We start from the raw sequence: 25,523 nt of genomic DNA on the forward strand, positions 1-25,523 counted from the left end.
ATGTGTTCCAGATGGGATGTTCCAAGAGATGGGGAGGGACTGACAGTGAACCCACAATGTCCAGGCATCTGCAGCATTCCCTGAATCATCTATATTTTTCCAGGGAGTGCTGAGGGAAGGCGTTGGGAGCCATCTGACCTTGCCTTACTTCCCTGTGGCCTGGCATCCTGGTGATGGCACCCAAGACAACCAGTCCTGCTCACCTCACCTCAGCCCTGTTCATAGACCCCAAAGGGCCCTGAGACCCACAGGCCCGCCTCCTACAGTGTCCACATGGGATCAGATAGGCAGGAGGCAGCTCACGGCGCTTTTTTCTGGTTGTTTTATTTGAAAACCCTCAGGTGTGTCCCCTCCCTCACCACACCCATTCCCCTACCACCACCCCAGGACATGACAATGCCACACACACACACACAAGGCTGTGAGCTGCACATGGAACACAGGGGCTGTGCTCACAACATGAAAAAATATACATTATATATAATACATCGGGGCCCCTACTCCCGCTCCCACCCCCACAACCTAGCCATGACCGGGTCATGTAGGAAGGGGAAGGGGCTGTAGGACTTCAGGCAAGGACAGGAGAGGAAAGAGGGCAACAAAGGAAGGAAAGTGGGCGCAGTGAAGAAGCAGGGGTCCCCAGAGTGAAACAGACAGAGGTGGGGGATCATAAGAGAAGCAGGAAGGCCCCAGGGTGGGAACTGGGGATAGGAAGGCCTCATGGACAGGAGAGTAGGGAAGTGGAGTAGAGGGTTCCTTCAATCCCACCGCTGGCCCCTGCCATTGCTACTGACAACCCCCCCAATACAGAGCATGGCTAGTGGGGGGAGAGACAGAGGCATGGGTGAGCGAGGGGAAGGCTGCTCTGAGGGGCAAAAAAGGCAGCCAGAGTCTTCCACTCGGGATAGCGGGGGAGCCCAGAGGCATGGGAGCAAGGTGGGTGGGGGGATGGGGAGGGCAGACTCCAGTGGGATTCTGAGATTAAAGGATGCCTCAAGCTCTCTCCCTTTTGGTCTCTCTTCTCTCAGAATGTCCTTCTTTCTTTTCTGAGAGTATCTCTGTCTCACCAGGGCAGAATTCTCTCTCTCTCTCTCTCTCTCTCTCTCTCTCTCTCTCTCTCTCTCTTCGGGGAGGAGTGTAGGCCTTAGTAGCGGTGTGGGGGGGTCTCAATGATGCGTCTCTCATCGCTGCTGGGCGAGTCAGCTGCCTCTGAGTCACTGCTGTCCTCGTCCTCCTGCTGGCCACCGGCAGCCCCTGCCACACAGGCTTGCCGATTCTGGTAGGACTGGAGAAGGCAGAAGTGGAGAAGAGAGGGACTCAGTGGCCTGACACACCCCAGAGCCTCTCAGCCTCCCTCCGTCTCCTCACCCCACCCCTCTCCCACCTCCTTCCCCATGCAAACCTTTCTCCTTTCTACTCAGAGGCTCTTCCCAGAGCTTTTTCCCCAGGGCCCGGCCATTCCTTAGAGGTCTTCGCTGTGTATGACCCTTCAGACCTCCCACTCCCCAGAGCCACTCACCTCCATGGGGTTCACGATAATGGTGAGCGCAGAGTCATCCCAGAAGAGGTCAGGGTCCTTGGGGTCACTGGAGGCCCCTGGGGGCCCACCGGCCCCCGAGACACGGCGGTGAAGGGAGTGGATTCTCACCAGGCCCAGGATGACCATGAGCACCAGGAAGCCCACACACACCACAATGATGAGGGTCGCTGCACTGGGGACCACTGTGGGGAGAGCGTGCGGTGAGCAGACCGTGGCCAGGCCCACCTGAGGGGACTCAGCACAGGGAGCAGAGAGGGGGGCCTAGGCAGAGGGTATCTCTGAGTAAGAGAAGAGAAGATCCGTGATGACTCTGAAGAGGAGGCTACCCTGGAGAAGCTAGAAGAAAAGTAGAGCTGGGAAGGACCAGAGACCAAGAGAAAAGCTGTCGGCAGAGTGGCTGCTGCTAGAGAGACAGAGGGAAGGAGGTGTGTAAAAGTGGAGGCAGGGCAAGGTGGGGAGGGGCTCCCAGCGCAGTGCTGTCAGGAGCAGCCCTATTGTCAGCGGGAAGAGGACAAGGTCTGGAGCCTGCCCAGGTTGTGCTCTCGGGACCACTTGGCCTAGGAATGAGCTGCTCAGTGGGAGAAGGAGAGAGGCAGCCACATGGGCTTAATGGTGGGAGGAGAGAATGACCAAGGCTGGGACAGGTGTAAGGGGCAAGCAGCAGCCCCTTCACTTACCTACCTGGATTGGACTCACTCCTGCTGGAAGCCGCCTCCCTTCTCCTTATGGGCTTAGGGCTCCTGGGCCTCCGGGGCCTCTGCTCCTCCCTAACCTCCCTCTGAGGTACACCCCTCCTCTCTTTGGCCCTGCCATGCCTCTGGTCCTGCAGCCCCACTTTGAGGCCCAGGCTCAGGGGGGCATGGACCTTGAAGGGCAGTGAGACATTGAAGGGCACGTGGACTCTCACGTGGACCCTAGAGCTGATGGCGGAAAAGCAGATGTGCATGCACAGGTACATGCCCAGGAAGACCGGGTGGGCACATAGCCGGAAGAATGTCGCCACACCCTGCACCCAAGCCAGGCCTCTGCTGGCCCACACAGCTGCCTGCACCAGCCACCTGGCGGCCTGCTCACACAGCAGGGTGAACGGGATACGTCTGAGGGTCTCCAGAAAGGCAGCGAAGAGCCATAGGTGCAGCGTCACCCAGCTCCCTGCCAGCTGGGCACACCAGGCAACCCCCTGAAAGAGGATGTAAACAGCACAGACGTAGACTGCAAGGGCCACAGAGCGAACAACTGTGAGCACAGCCCTGCCCACCCCCCGCGCACACACAAACAGTCCTCGGAGAAACAGGAGGAGGCAAAACAGGAGAGCCCACAGCCCCAGGGGTAGCAGTTGGAGGCAGAGACCCCACACATACACACCCAGGCCCAGGGCCCTCACAGGCAGCTGGGTCACTACACCCCACATGGTGCACATCCTGCCCACTGTCTTTGCTCACAGCAGCTCACCCGACCACAGAGGCTCCATGAGGCCCAGGCTCTGAGCAGTCCCGTTGCTGAGGAACTATTAAATGCATGGGACACACACACACACACACACACACACACGTTATGTTCCGGTAACAGATATACCTCCTGGTCCTGAATTTACCCTCAGCCTGTAAGACTCACATGTCAAGAGACAGAGCAGAGCACAGAGAAGCACACAGCACAAAAGCCCCACACACCCTGCTGCAGTCCCTGCTTGCGGCAGCCAGCACACTCATGCTGCCACCACACACACTACCACGCGCTCCAGGGCCAACCAGGTGTGTGGAGAATGCCCTGCCTGAGCAGGCACACTAGCCTCACACCTCCCTGAGGCCACCCTGATGGCTCTCTGCCGAGTTGGTCCCCGTCCCGACCCATAGCCCACTTGGGGCCACTCTCCAGCTAGAGCTGACTCTGCCTAGCAGGGCAGGCAGCCTTCCTGGACACTGGCTCCAGGGCAGAGATGGGCCCGGCTGGATCAGCATTTCTTAACTGCCTGGGCATGGGGGAGCGGGGAGAGGGAGACAGAGACCTGTCTGCCCATCTGCAGGAAACAGTCCCTCCCAAGTCTCCACGTCAATGAGCACGATGGGGGGGGGGGGTGGGGGGGGGCCACCAGCAGAATGCCCCTGTCGCTAAGCCCAGGCTCTAGAAGGAGTGGAGGACACAGCAGGCATACTTGCTCTGGGCACAATGATGACAAGCCAAACCTTCTGGTTTGTGCCTTAATCAGATGCATTTGGTCCTCTGAGACCCTGGCCTGGCAAAGGAAATAACAAGTTGATTGCCAGGACTAAGAAATGATGCAGGAAAGACAAAATGCCAACACTCTATCTATAGGCCAATGAGCATGGTTCATTAGTTTAAAATGAGCCAGGAGGCCAGGGAGATGGGAGGATTTTTAAATTAGCTACAGATAAAAATCAAGAGTTTAACAACGAAGCAACCTTTCTTGCGGCATTAGATCTGAGCTGTTACTTCTGGCCTTGAATGACCTCCATAGTCAACATGAAAGGGTGTTTTAGCAAATGGCCCATGTGAACTCTTGGCTTCAGCTGATGGTGAGGACACTGTGGAGAGCCCTGTCCACAGCTCTGCGTGGTGCCCTCTTTGTGAAGACCATCGGGAGAAACCTTTCTGCCCTTGGTCCCAGGGCTTCTCCTGAAATTCTGCTTGGCTCCTATCCTATGACCTTCATAACTTCTCAGGTTCCCCTTGGCTTTAGCGACAAGGAAGCTCAGAGTCAAAATTTGACCCACTCTCGCAACTGCACAGTCTCTGAGTATTTTATGAACTGGTTTTATCTTATTCATCTTAGTCCTTTCCGCCGCACTTCCTAATTCATTTTCTACCTTTATCCTATTACATTGTAGGTCTTTCTGAAAAGCCTTGTAGGAAACAAAGCAGGGAAATGGTCCCCAAACCTTGCCGCACATTGGAGTCACTTAAGAACCTTTGAAAACCCTGATGCCTGGCTCCCACTGCCAGACATTCTGATTTAACTGGTATGGAGTGTAACCTGGGCACCAAACGTTTTTACAGCTCCCCAAGTGAGACTGAGGGGCATCAAACTTTTGGATGACTACATAAATACAATCTTCATCATTTTGTCTCACCTTTCTCAGACAACCTTATTCTCCTTAACCATAATTGCCCTAAACCACCCACCCACCCACCATTTTCAAATTCTCATTCTCTCTCATAACCACACAAAAATTCCTTCAAGGTCAAAGTTCAAACTCTATGCGCACCAGAAAACATTCCCTGACTGCCCCCCTTCTCACTGATCCTCTGTTCTCTGATGCACTTAGGACCTTCAGGGAAATCCACCTCTTGTCCCTTCGGAGGAAATGGTATCTCTCGCTGCTTCTGCTTGCCTAGAGGAATTTGACATTGCAAAGCCATAATCCTATAATACCACTCTTGGGATTGGGTGGGGGAGGAGATGGACTGCCTTGAGGAGGGTTTTATGAAACGGATCTCCTGGTAAACTCAGGAGATGTCATCACCAAGGACCCCAGGTGAACTATGGACTCTGCACAATACTCAACCCAAAATAAAGGGGAGAGCAAAAGCAGGCTGCCGCTCTCAGGATCTCAGAGCGGGCTTGGTTGGCCTGCACATCAGCTCAGAACAGTGGATGGGGAGGTGAAATGAGGACAATACTTACACACACGCCTGGAGCACCGCCAGCTGGGGAGGATGAGGGTGAGGGTAGGAAGCTCTGGGGTAGTTAGAGAGGGACCACCCCTGGGACCTCATGCCACAGAAAACTAAGACTGAAAAATCTCGACAGGCCCAGCAACAATGCCAACAAGGATTTAGATTGAGCTTCATCTGTGTAGCAGGACCCAGTATCCAACCCAGACAGGGTTGAGTGGGCCAGTTCCGAGGGAAAGAACTGGAGAAAGAGCTAGGGAATCATGAGAAGAAGAAAGAAGTTGGCCCTGAGGGTCTATTGAACACAAACAGGTTTAGTTCGCTCACATGTCCCTACCAACTAAACACTGAGTGAAGCTTGGCCAGCATGGCTCAGTGGCTGAGTGTTGAACAGTGAACCAAGAAGTCATGGTTCGATTCCCAGTCAGGGCACATGCCCGGGTGGTGGGCTCCGTCCCCCGTGTGGGACTTGCAGGAAGCAGCTGATCAATGATTCCCTCTCATCATTAATGTTTCTCTCTCTCTCTCCCTCTCCCATCCTCTCTGAAATCAATAAAAATATTTTTTTTTAAATGGAGTGAAGCTTCTTGGAACCTCTGCAACTTGGTTATGCCTTTTACTCCCTCCTCGTCCCTATTCCCACCTGCTCTGCCATACTGTCAGAGTAAAACACTTAAAAAGGCTTCTGCAGAAGAAAGAAGGGAGCCAGTACCAAGGGTAACAATACACCAAGGATAGTGTAGCAGCGGCCACTGCCCAAGGAGAGGAAGCCAGACTGAGTAAGAGGGAAGCCCTACAAAGTATTGAGGCTAATAACAGTATGTGTGTTTTTTTTTTAAATATATTTTATTAATTTTTTACAGAGAGGAAGGGAAAGAGATAGAGAGTTAGAAACATCAACGAGAGAGAAACATCGATCAGCTGCCTCCTGCACATCTCCCACTGGGGATATGTGCGCAACCCAGGTACATGCCCTTGACCGGAATCGAACCTGGGACCCTTCAGTCCGCAGGCCGACGCTGTATCCACTGAGCCAAACCGGTTTCGGCAGTATGTGTGTTTTTAAGCATCAAATATAAATGGAGAGAGTATGAAGTGCACAGGCTCTGGAATTGCTGCTGGATTTTAATCCTGGCTCTATCACTTTCTAGCGGTGTGATCTTAGTAAAGTATTTAACCTCTCTGGGCTTCCATTTCCCTGCCTTTAAAGGGATAATTCTAGTACCTATTTCATTTGCTGTTTGTAATGACTAAATGAGTTAATATGTGTAAAAGCCCGCAGACATAGTGCCTGGCACACGGGATGCGCTTGCTGCTCTTATTACTAAATGTATTGAAGGGAGTGCTGTACTTTCAGGGTAGTGTTCACTGACCAAGGATTTCTTCCCACAAAGCATTCTTGGAACTCCTTAAGGAATTGCCTTCAGAGCCTGTGATACACCTTTTGACTTTTTTTCAAAAGTGACAAATCTGTGCCCTTCAAGAGTAGGTTTAATGTTTAAAAAAGCAATATGACATCCGGCGCCAACTCTGACAAAACTGGATGCTGAAGTTGGGTAATACGGAACTGGGCCAAAAGCATGGTGTGTCCAAAAACATAAAATAAAATAAGTGTAACTTCATTAATTGGCTTTGAAAGCAATCAAAAAAGGGATTTAAAAAATCATTTTTAGCACTATCAGAATAATTTTGCAGTTTTTAATAATGTGGGGGAAGACTCATTTTACAATATTTGGTATAAATCTCAAGTTGCAAAATAATAGGATCCGAACTTTGTAAAAAGGAAAAAAAACGGGGATAGAAAAAAAAAACCTGGCGCATAATATACCATATTAAAATGGTTTCACCCTAACCAGTTTGGCTCAGTGGATAGAGCGTCGGTCTGCGGACTCAAGGGGCCCAGGTTCGATTCCGGTCAAGGGCATATACCTTGTTTGTGGGCACATTCCCAGTAGAGGGTGTGCAGGAGGCAGCTGATCGATGTTTCTCTCTCATCGATGTTTCTAACTCTCTATCCCTCTCCCTTCCTCTCTGTAAAAAATCAATAAAATATATTTTAAAAATAAATAAATAAAATGGTTTCCTCTCTGTGATAGAATTGTGGCTGAGCTTTCTTCTTTACACTTGCAGTTTCTGGTTTCTCTGCTATTAAGCAACTCTTACATGGGAATTTAAAAATTGTGTCACTGGTGAAGGACCAGGGCCAGGGAAGGAGATTGCTTTGAAGGGCAGCACTCCATCTGCATGTTTACACACTTGCCCATTTTGATTTAGAAATAGTCTTATGACTTTGTACATGGCACATAATTACACGTGTAATGGTGCCAACTTTCCCCTTGGAGATAGGAACAGTATCCTGTAATTTTTTTAGATTCCTAAGGGTACTTTAGGACAGTGCTAGTACATGATAGGTGTTTAGTAATACTTGGTAACTTCACTCCCAAGGGTCCCTAGGACCGGGGCTTATTGATATTGTTGTGGGAGGGTAGCAGGGACAACAAAGGCTTGGCCTAAACCCCACACTGACTTCATGATTCCCAGCATGAGTGCCCCTGCAATGACACGCGGCTCACATTCTTCCCAAGGGAAAGGTGATGATCCAGGGGAATAAAGAAACTGGAATACAGCCTTCAGGTACCACAAGGGAACAGAACCCAATGCTCCACCCTGTCCTGCCCCGCCCCCCGCCCCCCCCCCCCCCCCCGCGGGTGGAGGGGGAGGATGCCTGTGCCCAGCCCCGTCCCCTGCCACCTGGCCACCCCACACAGCCTTACTTACTGGAGTTTCGGTGGGAGCTGGCCAAGCTGTGTCCAGCCATCTCAGGAGGTGGCTGGTGACCACGGTGCAGAAACTGCTGGGAGCTGAGCACATGGCTCGGGTGGGCAACCCTATTCATGCTGTGTAGGACGTTGACCTGGGGAGGGAGGGCTTGGTGTGCACACACTTCTCCCCAGGTCCAACTCCAACTCCCGAAAACCCTCTCTTAACCACTGCCCCACAGCTGCTGCCGCCCCACCCACCACCGGGGCCAGGAGTCCTCCCTGCTGTCATTTCCATTCCCACCACCTTTCGGTTCAGTCCACTCCACCCTGGCTTCTCGCCAGTGGGGAATAGCTGTGGAAGGAAGGAGACTCCATCGGTACCTCCACGATGAATTCATTGCTGGAGTAACGACCATTCATTTCTGAGCAGGAAAGCCGGAATTTCCTGGCATAGAGGGCAGCTCCGTGCCGCAGCCTGTAATGCGCCTGCCTCAGGATCTCTTCATACACAGTGATGCTCTCCACCCCTGGGGGACGAGGAAGTAGCTCAGCACAGGAGCCGGTGAAGAGGCCCAGGGCGGACTCTCTCTCCGACTCCCACCAGCCTGGAGTGGGTTAACGCCACCCTTCAACAGGAGTTCTCAGAGGAAGCGATGTTCCCTTCTGCCCCGCAACCTGGCTCTAATTGACTGGGATGGGCTGCATTTCCTGCTCTGGTTTCCTCTCTAATGCTCTGTGGCTTCTGAGTAGGGATGGAGAGAAGGAAACCAGGACCCTCTGCAACACATTAGGGAGGTGGCAAGCAGGAGAGAAGCAGAGAGAGGGGGGATACGGAAATCACCAGGGAGGCTCTGGAAGGGACTGGAAATGGGAGGGAACTGGTGATGCCCATCAGCTCCCATCCTCCCTTAGGGAGGATCCTTTGGAGAAGAGCAGGCTTCCTTTGGACATTTCTAAATCGTTCCCACTAGTTAGATGACCTCCTAACAGAAAGCTATGCTGTTTACACAAGATGAGTGAGATGGAAGACAGGCGGGATGGCTGGTATCAAACAGCCAGAGGATTAGGAAGCTGGTCAGAGAAGGCTCGGCCAAAGGAGAGGTGGAGGTGAGCCAGGCTGAAGAGAGAAGAGGGAGAAAGGAGCATTTGGAGCCTAACCCCTGGCACATCTCCTCCAGGGGCAATCTAGCAGCCAAACAATCTTCCAGGCTGGGAAGATGCGAAATGTCACTTGGCCACATCCCTGGACCTGGAAGGGGACCCTCTGGATTTCCCAGTACTTGATCATGGGGAGGAGAACACACAGAAAAAGAGGACAGGCTCTCGGGCCCCACTGACCAGCAATGGTGATGTAGGCAGACGTATTGGTGAGCTCCAGCCCACGCTGCTGCAAGGAGGCCATGTCCAAGAGCAGGCTTTCCCGCTCCGGGTCTAGGTCATCCCCCACCAGAGAAATCTCACAGCCGTCCAGGTTGTGCACAATCTCATCCGACATACGTGTGTCTGTCACTGGGTTGGAGAGAGTCAGGATCTGGGTCAGAGTTGAGGCCCACCTCATGGCCACTCTTCCTCCCCTGCCAGGGTCATTCCCTGGAAGTCAGCATCATCTTCAAGAACGCTGTTACCCAACAATTTCCATCCACCTGTGAGCCCCCTACTGGCTCTTCTTCCTAATGGTCTGTGGCTCTAGTCAAGCAAATGCAGGATGAAGTCGCTGCTCACATCCAGCCCCAGATTTTTCTCCCTCACTCCGGTGCTAGACAGGGACCCTCCTCGGGATGACCTCACTCCCTGGGGTCATCCTTACCTGTTCCCTGCCAACTCTCATCCTTTTTGGCCTCCACCTGGTGAGAGATGGAGCAAGTGATCTGAAGATCTGGGAACAAAGCGACCCCCTCAGATCCCTCGAAGTCCACAGCTGGGCGGGCAAAGTGAGCAGTGCCACTCAGCAGGATCTGGGGGGCATCCGGCTGGAGGACAACCACGTAGCCCTCCACTTCGGGGATGGAGACGCAAGACTCTTCACTGAAGCACCTATGTGAGAAATGGGGAGAGGCAGCTATGACCCCAAAACCCCCTCTCTTATAATCTCTGTTCTCTTTCATCCCTCTGGGCCTCCACCTCTACATAGAGCAGCCCATGTGGTGAGGGGAGGGAAGGGGGCTAGTGTCTCTGCACCACCACCACCACCGTCACCCCCAGTAGTAGAGCTGAAGAGAGAGATACTGTCTCTCATGAAGATGCTACTGCAGGAAAGATCAGGGACAGAAGGTCAGGCAACCCTAACCTAAGGGGATGACCACATCATCAATGTCTTACCCCAAAATTATGGAACATCTAGCAAACTTGTATTTTACAAGCTGAGCTTACAAAAATATACATACGTACGCATACAGTTCTTTATCCAAGAGGTGTTTTTATTTGTGTTTAATGCAATATCTGGCAGAAATATGCCCCAAAATATTCTACCACAAAAGGAGGTGGGGACCTATCACAAAAGGTGTTCGCCTTCTTGATGAGTCTTCTATTGACTCTCCTTTAATATCAGAGTAGCACACTTTGGTAGGTGAACTAATCTGACTATCTGGGACCTGCATCCATCTTCCCATGAGCCTCACTGATCTTGGTGCCGATACAAACTCTCCCTAGAAAACTCAGCCAGGCTGAACCAACCAACAGCACAGCAGCTCAGAAACATGCTCCCAGGATCCCCTCTAGTCCCATCCTATATTCATAAATAAAACTCCTCATAGCATTATTTCAGCTTTAGCTCATTTTTTTGAGGTGCTGAAAGAACTTCTAGATCAGTGGTTCTCAACCTGTGGGTCGCGACTCCTTTGGGGGTCGAACGACCCTTTCACAGGGGTCACCTAAGACCATCGGAAAACACATATATAATTACATATTGTTTTTGTGATTAATCACTATGCTTTAATTATGTTCAATTTGTAACCATGAAATTGGGGGTCACCACAACATGAGGAACTGTATTAAAGGGTTGCGGCATTAGGAAGGTTGAGAACCACTGTTCTAGAAAGAGATTATAGCAAGCTGGTAGAAATTCAAGAGCTATGGAAAAAAGGACAAAGCTAGAGAAAAAGATGGGGTAGCATTTGTTCTGAGGTTAATGCCACAAGTAGATGGGCTTTCCAAGAAAGAGATTCAAAAAATAATAAAAACTGAATAGTTGCATTAACCTGGCTTTAAATGGACAGAGGCCCAAGAACTGAACACTGGAAAAGGGAAGCCACCTGAACTAGGGCAAGGGTACGCATCAGAGAAAAGGAAGTGCTGGTAGGTATCTGTCTCTCCCTGTTTTCTCATTCACACATGCGCACAAATACACAACCTCTATGTTTTCTCCCACAACCTCAAGTATTAGGGTAGCACTAACCAACCACATGGAAGCACTAGAAATGGAGAAATGAGAGTTTGTTCTTTCTTTTCTTTTCTTTTTTTTCTTAACCTCAGAAAGAAAACAACAGGGTCCCTCTCCTGTATGAAAAGATCAATGTCAGTTCCCAGCCCTTGTATAAGCCTCTTCCTGAGCACGACAGAGGTAGGAGGGATTCAGATAAGCCCATCAACAAAGGGGATGTCAACTCCTCGCCCTGTGGGACTACTCTTACAGAGCTCCACCCTGAGCTGAGACAGAGCCCTCCCTTCTGACTTGGTCCTTGGCTGATTGAGGAGGATTAAGCCCTTCTTAACTGGATGACAGCCCTCTGGCAACTAGGGTTCTGACTATAACATGATGGGACACATCCTCAGCTCTGATCTGGGCCCACATGACTTCATTTACCTATGACCTTCAACTCCACATCGTCACCACACCACCCACCAACAGCCAGATTACCCAAAGCCCCTGCCCCTGCCTTCCACTGCTCTAATTGTGAGGCCTGATCATTACACCCAGTCACTGCCTAGGCTCAGAGCTCTCTCATCTCTAACCCCACTCCCCTCAAGTTAGGGACAAGTCAGTGGTAGTAATCTTCATACAGTTTACGGAGAAACTGAGGCAGCGTAGGGAAGAGAATGCTTACACAAGAATCCTGACTCCTACATTGTGTAATCCACCCACTAGGTGGCAGTATATCCTAAAAACTGCCCCATAAACCTAATAAGGGGTGAAAATTCCCTTATAAGAGCCAACCTTTGCAGAGTAGGCACTCTGCCAGGCGTTTGATCTGGATTATATCATTTAGTTATAACAATTCCATGTGTTACATTCTATTGTTATCCTTGCTTTATAGCATTTGTTCGATGTGAAAAAGCTAGTAATATCTGTGTCCATAACTATTATGCTTTCATTACCTCTCAATTAATCTGTATTTTTTAACACCAAATATACTTAAACCTTGAAGTAATGTATAATTTTTCTTTGAACGATTTCAAAATAATTCACTTAAAATGCAAAGGTCAGCAAACTTTTTCTGTGAAGGGCCAGACAGTAAATATTTTCAGCTTTTTGGCCATACAGTCTCTGTCCCAGCTAGTCAACCCTGCCACCACAGTGGAAAAGCAGCTATAAACAATATGCAAATGGGCGGACATGGCTGTGTACTAATAAAACTTTATTTACAAAAACAGGCAGCAGGTCAGATTGAGCTTAGATCATCCACTTTGACCTTGCAAGAGCTTGATGAGTCAAGGTTAAAATAGGTAAAGCACCTAGAGCTATTTGCCCGATATCTTCAAGGTAATGAGTATTGAGTCAGAATTAATATCAGCCCTCCCAGCTCCTAATCCAGTTCCACCCCTGTCCCACTTTACGTATCAGCAGAGAGCCAGCAGAGAGCCACCGAGAAGTTTAAAACCCCCAAGTCCTGGAAGTGTGGCTCAGTGGAAAGAGTAATGCATCCGTTGCTGGGAAATCAGTCTAATCCAGGCTATGTCAACCAAGCAGGTCAAATGTCCTCTCCCCATCCATTAACTGAGCTACCCTGACCGCCAAAGGGTTCTGACCGTCTGTCCCTACTCGGTGATTTTCCCACCCCACCCCACACTCACTTGACGGCAGTGGTGAGGCGCAGGGGCCTGACGCCAGGCGTGGCAAAGCGCAGAGTGTTCATGTAAGCCACATGCTGCAGGGCATGGTTGAAGGTCTCCACATCATCCCCCTCCAGGGTGAGCAGAGACTGCGAGGGGTTCACGTGGACCTGGGTCCCAGACACAGACACAGCTGAGAGCAGGCCCAGGAGGCAAGAGAGGAAGGGAGCCGAGGTAGAGAGGTGGGACAAGGTTGGGGAGCTGGGGACATGTCTGGAAGGAGAGGGCTGGAGGAAGGGGGTATACCTTCATGCCTTTGCCCAGGCTCTCGAAATCCCTATAGTCCAGCCCCTCCCGACATGCATAGAGGCACTCGATGACCTCGCGGCTCTCCAGGCGGCCTGAGCGCACACTGAAACCAGCCAGGTAGCCATGAAAGTAGTGGTGGATCAGCAAGGGGTCTCCTAGGGCAGGAACACAGGGGCAGAGGGGAGGTGAGAAGAAAGGGGGAATAGACAAGGAAAGGGACTAAGAGAAAGGGAAAAGAGAGAAAGGGCAGAAGGCTTGAGAAAGAAAATGCAAAGGAGAAAGGTGGGAACTAAAAGAAGGAAAGAAGAGAGATGAGAGAGAAATGAGGCTAAGTGGGAGATTGGAGAAGGCAGAGAGAGAATCTATAATAATAAAAACTAATATGCTAATTAGACCAGATGTCCTTCTGGACGAAGCCGGGGCTGCGAGGGCCAAGGCAAGCTGCTGCAGCTTCGAGGACCAAGCCCCTTGCACGAATTTTGTGCATTGGGCTTCTAGCACAGAATAAAACAAGGGGAGAAAGGGGTGAAAAATAGAAGCAACAGAAATGAGAAAAGCTTCCAGGACAGGGAAAAAGGGAGGAAGAAAAGCAAGACTCAGGGAGGAGAGAGGAGACACAATGAAGAAAAGGAGGAGATTGCAAGAGAGGGCATCTTCAGAAGCATGCAAGGAGACCAGGGTGAATGTGTGTGAGCTTCACAGATGCCCAGATCCTCCTGTGACTGACTTCTGCCTCCTGCGTATCAGCGAGAGAAACCCTTTACTCCCTTCTGTAGGCAGGATGGGACACCCAGAATCCAGCCAAACTCCATCTGGCCACTCACCAAGGAAACCCTACCTTGCTGTAGTTCTCAGAGGCTCTGCCCCCTGGTGGCATGGGAAGCAGTAACTAACAAGGCTGAACAGGATTTGGTGTGGAAAAGGGAGTGCAGAACAGAAAGTTAAGGTGAGAACTCTCTGGTCTCCTGTTCTTACACACAGAGTACCTTGTGTGGCATCCGTACTGTTGTCTCCACCTTTTTCTTTCTCCTTGTTCTTCTCCTCTGGAGGAGGAAAAAAAGTGGCAGTGAGCTCAAAGTTGTAAGGACAGATTGACAGAGAGGAAAGAGGAAGAAGAGGTCTTCCCTGCTCTGGCCTGCCCTTATAGGACTTGCAACCTCTTTATTTATTGATTTGAGAGAGAGGCAGGAAGAGAGCAATTTGTTGTTCCACTTATTTATGTATTCACTAAAGGCCTGGTGCATGAAAATCGTGCACTGGAGGGGGGGTTCCCTCAACTCAGTCTGCACCCTCTCACAGTCCAGGAGCCCTCAAGGGATGTCCAACTGATGGCCTAGGCCTGCTCACCACAAGGAGCAGGCTTAAGCCGTCAGTCTGACATCCTTAGCACTGCCACAGAGGCTGGAGAAGCTCCTGCCACAGCCACTGCACTCGCCAGCTGTGAGCTGGCTTCTGGCTGAGCAGCACTCCCCCTGTGGGAGCGCACGGATCACCAGGGGGCAGCTCCTGTGCTGAGCGTCTGCCCCCTGGTGGTCAGTGCGCATCACAGCAACTGGTCATTCCGTCGTTCGGCCGTTCAGTCGATTTGTATATTAGCCTTTTATTATATAGGATTGGTTGTTTCTTGGATGTGCTACCGGGGATCAAACCTGCAACTTGGTGTATTGGGACAACACTCTAACCAACTGAGCTACCCGGCCAGGGCCCCAACCCTTCTTTGTTATGTCTTAATCCCCAGGCCTCTAGTATAGACAAACCCTCAAATATGTTGCTGAGGAAACACAAATTCTGGTAAGACTGACAGACACACACCCTCTCCCAGAAGGAAAAAAATAAATGAAAGGAAGAGCTTAAAGTTGGAAGATTGATGACTCTGAAGGATTACTGCCCTCCAACAGGGTAAAGGGCTGTGGACATCATCGTCACTGTGATGGGACAGAGTGGAAACTGGCTGAAGTGACAGAAATATTCCCATGATGCCTGAAAAGTAAATTTTTCCAAGTCAGAGGTGATGACCAGTTGAATAGGTAGGAGATATAGGGGGCTGTGGTGGCCACTGGAGATCTTTTTGAGTCACCTTGCCCAACTGTCCTTGTTCCTTCACCAATTCTAAGCCACTAGAGCAGTGACGGCGAACCTTTTGAGCTCGGCGTGTCAGCATTTTGAAAAACCCTAACTTAACTCTGGTGCCGTGTCACATATAGAAATTTTTTGATATTTGCAACCATAGTAAAACAAAGACTTATATTTTTGATATTTATTTTATATATCAAATATAAACCATTTAACAAAGAAAAATCAACCAAAAAAATGGGTTCACGTGTCACCCCTGACACGCGTGTCTTAGGTTCGCCATCCCTGCACTAGAGGCTCCAACCTTCAGTGTCTTCATGGAGCAACTCAGCGACTTACCAGTCCAGCAGGCCCCGATCATGAGAGCAGGTTCCTTTCGGGGTGGGTGGATGAGACCATTGTCATGGATGAGAGCAGGGTCAAAGGAGATGCCATCAGCATAGAGTGTGACTGTGGGGAACTCAAGGTTCAATGCATAGTGGTGCCACTCGTCATCGCAGACCTGGGGGAGGAGGGTAGGGGCAAGAACCCCTCAGTGACTTCATCCTCAGGGAACTAACACCAGGCACTGCCCCTTCTCCTGAGAATCAAGGGGCAGTTCTATCATCAGGACTTATTAGGGACTCATTGCCTATCCAGCTCAAGGAATAACATCCTTGTGCAAAATCTCTCAGGCAACCAACCTAATACCTAAAATTCCACTCTTCAGGTAAATCTTTAAAACTATAAACATTTCTAAAAGGAGTAACGTGCTATTTTATGAATTAATTTTTCCCAAAATAATTTATGCTTGGAACACGCTGAACTCTTTCCTACTTCACGGCTTGTACATCTGTTTCTTCTCTGCCCAGAACACCCTCTTCTACCAGCTACTTACTTTTCTCCTCAGTCACCTTCCCTGAACACCCAATGTAAGGTAAGTTCCCCAATCTTTGCCTTCCCCTTTTCCCTACCTCAGTACCTTACTCTTTCAGAGCATTTATCACTATTTATCATTTTTATATGTCTGCTTACTTTCTAAAAATATATCTCCAACTAAAATGTAGCCTTAATGAAGGCAAAGATTTTGTTCCATCTTATACTCCATTGTATCCCCAGAATCTAGCAGATTGACAAGGACTTAATTGATATTTAATAAGTATTTTTTAAATAAATAAAAGTAAAATAAAAATAGGAGTAATGTTACCAATATTAGCAACATGGCAGAAGGTCAAGAAATAGCAAATGGCAGACTATCTCTTTTCAACAGTACCACAAAAAGCAGAAGCTTTTGCAAACAGCCCTCAACTATCCAGTTTGTGGGTTTTCCAGGCCCTTCATTTGCCATTCTCTCTCTTCCACTTCCTGCCTTTTTTCAGTCATTTGCTTAACCAGCCACTCCACCAGGGCTTGCAAGAAAAATAGGAGATGGAAACCCATTAGTCCCCACTAGTCCTTGTGGTTAGCTTGGAGAGCAACTGTTGGCTCAAGAGAGGATTTTACTGTTTTCTTTTGTGGGGTTTTGGTCCATTTTTACTTATCCTTCATAATCATGGATAATAACAATAAGAAATAACATGTATAGAGTCCTTTCCAGTCTATGGTCATGTGTGGAATAATGACATTTTGGTCAACAATCTACTATATATACAATGGTGGTCCCATAAGATTATAATGGAGCTAAAAAAATTCCTGTCGCCTAGTGACATCATAGCTGTCATAACATCAAGGTGCAGCACATTGCTCACTTGTTTGTGGTGAAGCTGGTCTGAACAAGCCTACTGCACTGCCAGTTATATATAGAATAACTCATATAACCATGAACAGTACATATACTTCAGAATGATCATAAACAACTATGTTACTGGTTTATGTACTTACTATACTTTTAATCACTATTTCAGAATGTAGTCTTTCTACTTATAAAAAAATGTTGCTGTAAAAAAGTGTTATGCCAGCAGCAGCCTCAAGATTTCTCGCGTTTACCATGGGTCTTGATTGCACCATTTTCTCTCGTGCTTGGTTTAACCTCGTGTGGTTTTGCACAGTAACATGCTGTACAGGCCTGCAGCCTAAGCGCAGCGGCTATCCCATACAGGCTAGGTGTGTAATAGGTTTCTGTAAGTGCACTCTCTGATGTTCACACAACGACGAAATTGCCTAACAACACATTTCTTAGAACATATTCTGTCGTTAAGCAAGGATAGCAGTGCAAAGGTCTATCATGTCATTTAGTCCTACAACAACCCTGAATATAGAATTCTTATTATCCCCATTTTATAGGTAAATAAACTGAAGTCTAGACATATTAACCAAGTTTTCAGAGCTAGTAAGTTCCCCGGGCGGGACTCAAACTCAATCTGTGTACCTCAGAATTACTTATTTTCTCAATTACAACATGCTAACTGCTTGAGAGTCAGAAATGTGTACTATTATGGTTCTAGATCAGAAAGAGATTAAATAAAACAAGGGGGGGAGGAAATGGTTGGTTGGGTTTGATGTTAGTAGTCATTTCTTTCCTATTTCCTTTTAACCCAGGAGTGCTTTCTGCAGGAGACAAGCCTTGGCAATAGAAAACAAAAGAACCTAGGGGTATAATGGTGAGGAACAGAAAGAGGGGGCATGGGCGACCCAAAAAACTCAAACCCCTGCCCTAGGCCCCTCCTCCCCTGAAAGCAAGTTATATGCACCCATCTTTCTGGCACTGGCCTCACCTGCTCCAGCTTCCAGAGGAACTTGACTGGGCGAGCACTCTCCAGCAGAGGCCAGTAGAGGAAGGAAATCCTGCAGCCATGGACCGTCAGTGAGTAGTGAGAGAAGCCGTCCTCTAAGGACAGAGGATGGGGATGGGGGTCAAACACAGGGCCTGGGGCAAGAACAGGTTCAAAGCACCAGAAGGGAGAGGACACTGGGTTCTCTTTGCCCTCTCATGCACTCTCTCACTCCTGCATTCACTAGTCTTCTCCCCCCAACACACACACACACACACACCTACGCCCAGTTCAGGTGGTAACTAGAGCTTCTTGGGCACTCTGATTGGCTGAGGGGGGACACCAGCCAGCCTGTTCCACCCAGATCATTATGGGTCCTTTGGTTAATACAAACATCACTGGTGACAGTCCTCTTCAAGTCATGATATCTGACCTCAGAGAAGTGGCAGAAATGAAAGAGCATATGAAGCTGAGCCCCCTGACACCCGACCCGCAGAAGGATGTGTCACACAGTTGAGGGAGATGTACTTAGTGATGGAGCCAACTAGCCCTTATAAGAGGAAAATGGGTAGAGGCAGAGGAGAAAGGATGGGGCACACCACCACCCAGGGCTTTCCACCATAGTGAAAGGGTTTCAATGGGAGCAGATTCAGGGGGCAGTCTATGGTGGGATGCAGGAGGACTGGGCACCCCCAAGTGAGAATGGCAGTGAGCAGTCCCACTGCACTCTGAGAGCAGTAGGATCTCAACCTCTCATGTTGGGAGCCAATCAAAGAATTTCAGGGACTATCAAACCTAGCACTGCCATCTTACAGATGCAGCAAGAGGAAGTGATCCATTCACAGTCACAGACTGGACAGTGATAGAGGCAGCCAAGAAGCTAGTGTTCCCACTCTCCGGCCAGTGCCCTGAGCAAGGCTCACCATTCTGGACAGTGTTACACACGATGGTTTCCTCTTCCTTCTTGCCCTTATTGGGAGTTACACCATGCTTCATCCAGAAGGACAGGGTAAAGTGGTCACTGAGGCTGTCCTGGGGCCCCGAGCCCAGCCCAGCTGTGCCACCCAGGGGCACCTGCACAGCTTGGGTGCCATTGAACCAGTAGATAAGACTGCTGTCCTGGCTGTAGTGCACTGAGAGGCCTGCCGTCCAGTTGGCATTGGGGCCAGGCATGGGCAACAGATCCACCTCCCCAGTGGCAGCACCTGCAGGAGCCCCAGAAAGCACACATGTCAGAGCTGAGCAGCAGCAGATTTGGAACTGGGGAGCAGGCAGGGAAAGAGTGACTAATGAGAAAAAATCTCCTACAGCTAATCTCACCACCTCTTCTGGCCTTTCAAAGACAAGAGAGGAATTGGCCTCTCTTTTAGGAATACCTCTCCAATTAACTCATTCTCCAACTCTTCATCTCTCCCTACCATTTTTCCCCACAATGCATCTGGTGATCGCTTTGTGCTACAATTATGCATCTTTGCCAATAACATATTTATTTGATCTTTGGATCACAAGAGCTAACTACATGCCACAACCCCTCTGAATATATACACCTGTGCATGGACAAAGGAAGATATAATGCAGATTCTTACTAAAGAGGTAGAGGAGGGTCACGTAAGGGCCGGGTGGGAAGGGGCAGGACTAGGGGTTGGGGGTGCACACCCACCACAGAGTTTCCGCAACGCCCGCTCGGAGTAGTTGTCTCGGTCACAGCCTTTGGCCACATGGCTGGTCTGCAGCTCTATGGTGGCCTGAATATTCCAGAGAGGTTCATCACAGGTCTCCAGGCGGATGCCAGGGAACAAAGCCAAGCTCCCGGCACCTGGTGCATATTCAATCCTTTTGTTCCAGCCTGCATGGGGGAGAGGGGGAGGGCAGTGGAGAGACAGAAGAGGAAGGCAGCCCCTCCTGTCTATCCATTCTGCTCTTGCCATTCCACTGACAGTCTCAGCCTCCTACAAAAATGGCTGTCCAGGGTGGACAGTTACAAGCCTGAACCTAACTATCCCTCCCCTGACTCCTCGCCTAGCTCCCATGACTGTCAGAAGCGACAAAAAGTGAGGCGAAGGTAAAAAATGATTCACAAGATGAGTCACAGAGCAGGGCTCCTCACCTTGCCAGCTGGGTTTACAGGTGGGCTTCACCTGGATCTCCACCTGGGCGTCATCTGCCGCCCGCTTCTTCCCACAGTCATAAGCTGTCACCGTAAACTTGTAGAGCTTCTCCCCGCTGTACTGCAGCTTCTCCGTGTTCTCAATGTTCCCTGGGGTGGGGGCGGGGGAGGATAGAGATGGTCAGCAGCACTAAAGAAAACCTAGGGAGACGAGGGGGGCAGGGGGCAGGGGGCAGGGGGCTCAGGAGCTAACTAAGCAGCAGGAAGCTGAAAAGAGGGTATCTCGGGAAAAAATGCTCCACATCTGGAAAGGAGGGTGTGGAGGGCAAAGTGGACAGCTCAGCCCTGAGATGTCCTAAGGGATGTGGGTGCACAAGGTGGGCGGGGGCTGGACTCACCATCATTGTCAATGAGGAAGGGGGTGTTGGGTGTGAGGATCTCGTAGTAGCAGATCTGGCTGTACTGGGGGGAGCAGTCACCATCAATGGCTTCCACCCGCAGGATGCGGTCATACAGCTTCCCCTCAGTCACTGCAGCTCGGTACAGCCGCTCCACAAACACGGGGGCAAACTCATTCACATCATTGACACGCACATGAACGGTTGCCCTGCATGTGCCAGAGTGGGAGGAGGGGAGAGAACGAGTCAGCCATCCTCATACTGGAGACTCAAGAGAGGCACAAGCAGAAATCCAGACAGGGAATCAGAGCAGGAGGGAGGCAGTCTGTCTCTTAGCCTGGGGCAGTCGGGATGCCCATCGCCACTGCCCAGGGCACCAGGCACCCAGAGGGAGAGAGCCCTCAAGGGAACTGTGCTAAGGAAAGGATATCTGCTGTGAGGGGTAAGAACCGCCCCCGGTGACACCAACACTGATTTTGATGGCTTCTGGACAGAATGCTATAGGTTGGGGCTGCCCAGAAGAGGGGTAAGAGGATTTTGTGTCCAGCAGGTCGTTTCTTCACAACAATCGGATCCAATGAGATAATCAAGGAAGATACAGAGTAAAAGCCAAGTTAAAAACCAACCGTGGGAAAGGTAGTGGCATTTGTACAAAAGCCACGTCATCTGTCATGAGCAGTACACGGAAGACGAGTATTGCCTTTTGTGAACAGTATGCATGTCAGCTGCGGCCCTCCCTGCTCAGGTCCCCGAAGGGCAACCAAAGCTCAGGCTAACCCTTTGCGCTGAGGCCTGCTCCTAGCCTAGATCCAGGCTCCCAGTACCCAAGAGGCAAAGTTCCTGTCTCCAAATGGGAAACTGAGTCACAAAGAGCCGTTGATCTCCAGGGCCTCTTAGCAACACAGGAATCCTGCCTGCCAATTTTCATCCAGTCTCACATGAGAAGTTAGCTTGAAACAAAGGAGTCCCAGGTCCCAGCCTCTTTCGTGCTGTAGCCAGCCCCTGCCCACCCTCACCCAGCGTGCTGTGTGTGTGATAACGGTGTGAGTGTGGCGCACACTGCACCACAGACCGGCGGGACAGTAGGAAGGAATCTACAGTGCCGAGTGTGCTCCTTCGCTTCCTCCTTGCTCTCCTGGTCATCGTAACCCCCACGTATTGAGCCCATTACTATCTGTCAGGCACTGTGGTGCATGCTTTTTATACAAACCATCTCCTTTCATCTTCACAGCAACCTAAAGAAGTAGGTGACATCCTTATTTCTATTTTACAGATAAGAAAAGCAGATCCAGAAAGGCTAAGTTGCCCAAGGCCATAAGAGGCAGAGCCAGGGGTAGATCCCACTAAGTTCTACCATATAATTCTGTCTCCTGTCCCTAAACCCTATAAACAGAGAGGGAAAGGGCAGCTAATATTCCATGACTGCACCGATGGAGGATGGAGAGGGGCTTGGAAGGAGGGAGGAGACCCTGCAGCAGGGGGCACGGGACTAGGGCTTCCTCACTTGTGGGACTTCTTGGTGTTGGCTCCATCGGGGCCCTCGCCGCAGTCATAGGCCTGGATGGTGAAAGTGTGCTCCTTCTGCGCCTCGCAGTCCACTGGCGCCTTGGCCCGAATCAGCCCTTCTCCTGTTGCCTTGTCCAGGATCACCGCCTCGAAGGGCACCCCAGACCCATGGAGCCGGAAGCCACAGATCTCACCTGGCCGAGCGGGTAGGAAAAGATGAGGCTCTTGCACTACCTCCAGCATCTCCTTCCAGCCTCAGCCTCCCTGCCTCGGGTTCCCACTTCACCTCTCCTCCCAAACCCAGTCCTTGTTGTGCATCTGAAAGCAATAATTATCAAGCATACAGCTCCAACGCCAGCTTTCCTGATCAACAACCTCTCAGAGGTACCAGGTCTGAGATCTGGCAAAATCTTGATTCATTTAACCCCTATCCTGCCCATGTCCTCTCTGGTTGCCTTTACCCAACCACCAGCTTCAATGCAGCCCTTTCTACTCCTTGAGCCAACTTCATCTTCCACTTTCCAAGGCCTCTTTCCCACTTCCTTATTGCTCTCCTTCCCAGGATCTCCCCTCTCCTCTCCTGCCTTCTACCCTCCCAACCACTTTTCTCTGCCCTACCCGCCTTGCAATCCACCAATCCCAATTACCTGCATAGCGCAGGGGGGCGTCCTTGTCCAAGGCGAAGAGTGGTGGGTTCAGCAGGACCGTGTTGTCATTCTCCATGACGATGCCCTGGTATTCCGCCTCAATCCATGGCTTGTGCTTGTTGGCTGACCCCCCAAGGGAGAGGAGAGGAAGAACCTATGATCTCGCCCGCCACTCCCACACAACCCTCATTGACTCAGAAAAACTCACATTCCAGTATCACTACCCTTTCCACACCCTGCAGAAGCACCTGCAGGTGGAAAAAATGAGGACAAGAAATCAGCTATTAAAGGAGTCGGAAGGCCTGAGGGAGGTCACAGCCTTCTCCTATGGCAGGATAGAACGTTTCCATGGCAACAGTCTGCCCTGAAGAGAGGGATGGGTCTTCTAACTTCACTGGGAAACATGGTCAGAGGGTGGAGAATTTTCCTTAGGGATTTCAAGTGCTGGAGAATGGAGACTGGAGAACTCAGGAAATAGTGGTGGGCCATCAGAAGGCCCTGGGAAAGGGAAGGGATAGATGAAGGGCAGAGTTGATGTTAGAAAAAGTAGATCTAGAAGTTTCCTGAGATCGTGATTGTTTATCCACTCCATCACCACTTCCACTACCCCATTCAATCCTGATCCCTTCACTCTGCACTTCTCCCAGCCAAGCCCCAACCTAAGGCCATTCTCCCAGAGTAGAGGGAAGAGGGGGAAAGAGAGAAGAGAAAATATATAGGACAGAGGGAGGGGGACAGAGAAGGGCAGCGATAGAGCGGAGGAATCAATGCCAAATAACTGGACCCAGCAGAGCCAACATCCTAAGGGATTATCAAGCTGGCCTAGAATCAGGACAAATCTCCTCCCTGCTTCTCACCCCCACAGCCAAGAGAACACACTCGTAACCAACACATTTCTGTGTTCCCCCACCAAGGTGACCAAACCCCATGCTCCCTGAACCCCACTTTTTATACAGTCTCATGACTTAGTCCCAATTCTTGTCTACTCTATCCTACTTCCCTTCAACCACCAGCCCATTCCGGATGGATCAGCCTCCAAATCTCCCTATCTCCTACCAGACTTAGCTCAACTGTGCTTCCTGCCAGGACCAATTTCCCACTAGCCTGGTAAGAGGCTATGGGGAAAGACAGCATCTTCCCTTCCCTTCCTACATCACCTCCCAACCCCAACCTCCACTGCCTGCTCTATCTAATCCTATCATGTCAACCCTCAGGCTCCCAGGTACATTTATGATGGTCCATCAGCAGGACATGGGCAGAGAAAGATATCATCCAAAGGATGTCGCCAAAGGAAACTCGTCCCCAGAATGTCATGGTGAGCAAGAAATCCATTTTTTCCTCCAACCCTACCCCCAAAAGCCTTCTTGTATCTGAAAGTCTGCCCCTTTCTTGCTGATGACTACCACCACCCCCTCTCTAGTGGCAGAGGTGAAAGCCACAGGACGGTGCTCAGAAGGTAGTACAGGAAGTGGCAGGAGGCTAAAAAACCAGACTGAGGTCAGAGATTGAGGATGGAGGGGAGGCACACAGCAAGGTCCGCACTGGGCACCCTCTTCACAGCTCACCCTGACCCTGCTCCTCTCCTCTTGGCCACCAGCTCTCTCCTTGTGTCCATCTCCTTTCACTCACTCCTAGGCTCCCTGTCTTTTCCTTCCTTGACTCTCCCCTCCCCCTCTTCTCCTCCGTTCTTCCTAATTTCCCTTTCATTCCTCTCTCCCCCTTTTTTTGCCTCCACTTTTACCCTTTCCAACCCCTTCTTATCCCCCTCCCACGTCTCATCTCCCTTCTCCTTCCCAGCTTTCCCTCTCAGCCCTCATTTAGCTCCCCCACACACCCACTTCTGCCCTTTCCTGCCTTTCTCCACCTACCTGAGCCCTCTTCCTCCACCCCTTCCCTTCTTCCCTCCCTCTTGGTCCCTCTGTGGGCCTCACCCAGCTGAATTTATCTGCTGTCTGCCAGAGAGGGCAGCTCTGGTAACCCACAACCCAGCTGCATGCAGGCATAAGGGTATAGATGCAGAGGAACACGCCAAAACATACGTGCTCCGAATTGCTGAGCCGCAAGGAGCAGTTTCTCCCCAGGATGGGACGGAGATGGACCAGATGGATCTGCCACACACCCCAGTGCACGCACACCCCAGTGAAAATGGAGAACCACCCGGAGATGTATAATGACCCTCAGGGCAAGTCCTTCCGAGACCTGAAATATCTCCGACAGAGAGAAATTGGGAGACAGGGAGACAGAAACCCCAAGATGGGAATAGGGACCAAACGGGACCAAAGAAGCCTATGGATAAAGATGGACCAGACAGGAGGATGTGGTGGTGGGGGGAGGATGTTTCAAAGGAAAGGAGAAGGGGTACATCTGAGAAAATGGATGGGAAGGGGAATGGTGGGAAGAACTGACACCTGTCATGTGCCAGAGAGCCTCATGGCTCCTGCTCACCCCTACCCCCCAATGTTCTGCCTGAAACCCCTCTTTTAGTGCCCCCACCCCCCACCTCACTCACCTTTGTTACAGGAGCTGGAGGGAAGGAGGGAGGCCAGCAAGAGGGGCAGCAGCAGGAGGGTCATGGTGTGGTGTGGTAAAGGGCAGGGCAGGGCCAAGCGATGGCTCTCCCCTGGGAGCCTCAAACCCACTTACTGCTCCTTGGGGGAGGGATGCAGGGGACCTCCAAGGAGCGGAGGGAAGAGAGAGGGCAGCAGGGCAGAGACAGAAGGAGCCTGCCGCCCACACTACTAGTCCATAGAGCAGACCTGGGCAGACCCCAGCCTGGGTGGCGGAGGTGGGGGACTTGCAGTGGCTTCTCGTATGCTCTCCAGCCCGGCTTCCTCGCTCTTTCGCTCTCTCTCATTCCCATCCCCTCTAC

At 50.6% G+C, this 25,523-nt stretch overlaps 1 protein-coding gene across 1 annotated transcript; it reads right to left on the reverse strand.

The window, feature by feature from the left end:
- Positions 1-300: 300 nt before the first annotated feature.
- CLSTN3 (calsyntenin 3) lies at positions 301-25,523 on the reverse strand. The gene is made up of 18 exons (XM_081083169.1): positions 25,164-25,523; positions 22,655-22,777; positions 22,006-22,201; positions 20,502-20,710; positions 20,104-20,253; positions 19,657-19,842; positions 18,920-19,201; positions 18,000-18,112; positions 15,646-15,808; positions 14,220-14,276; positions 13,231-13,388; positions 12,946-13,094; positions 9,743-9,969; positions 9,274-9,444; positions 8,317-8,462; positions 7,952-8,087; positions 1,520-1,722; positions 301-1,285 (listed from the first exon to the last, which is right to left on the reverse strand). The coding sequence occupies exons 1-18, from the start codon at positions 25,225-25,227 to the stop codon at positions 1,145-1,147; spliced, it is 2,874 nt and encodes a 957-aa protein (XP_080939295.1). The 5' UTR covers positions 25,228-25,523; the 3' UTR covers positions 301-1,144.

The sequence above is a fragment of the Myotis nattereri genome (genome assembly GCF_964212035.1).
Source record: "Myotis nattereri genome assembly, chromosome: 2".
Classification (NCBI taxonomy): Eukaryota; Metazoa; Chordata; class Mammalia; order Chiroptera; family Vespertilionidae; genus Myotis; species Myotis nattereri.

Bases quoted from the DNA above. Each gene is read 5' to 3' on its own strand.
- CLSTN3 (XM_081083169.1), bottom strand. From the start codon at position 25,227: ATGACCCTCCTGCTGCTGCCCCTCTTGCTGGCCTCCCTCCTTCCCTCC. The intron at 22,202-22,654 runs GTAATTGGGATT...CCGCTCGGCCAG, and splicing joins CGCCCCCCTGCGCTATGCAG to GTGAGATCTGTGGCTTCCGG. The intron at 19,843-20,103 runs GTGAGGAGCCCT...TCCCCCATGCAG, and splicing joins CTGTAAACCCAGCTGGCAAG to GCTGGAACAAAAGGATTGAA.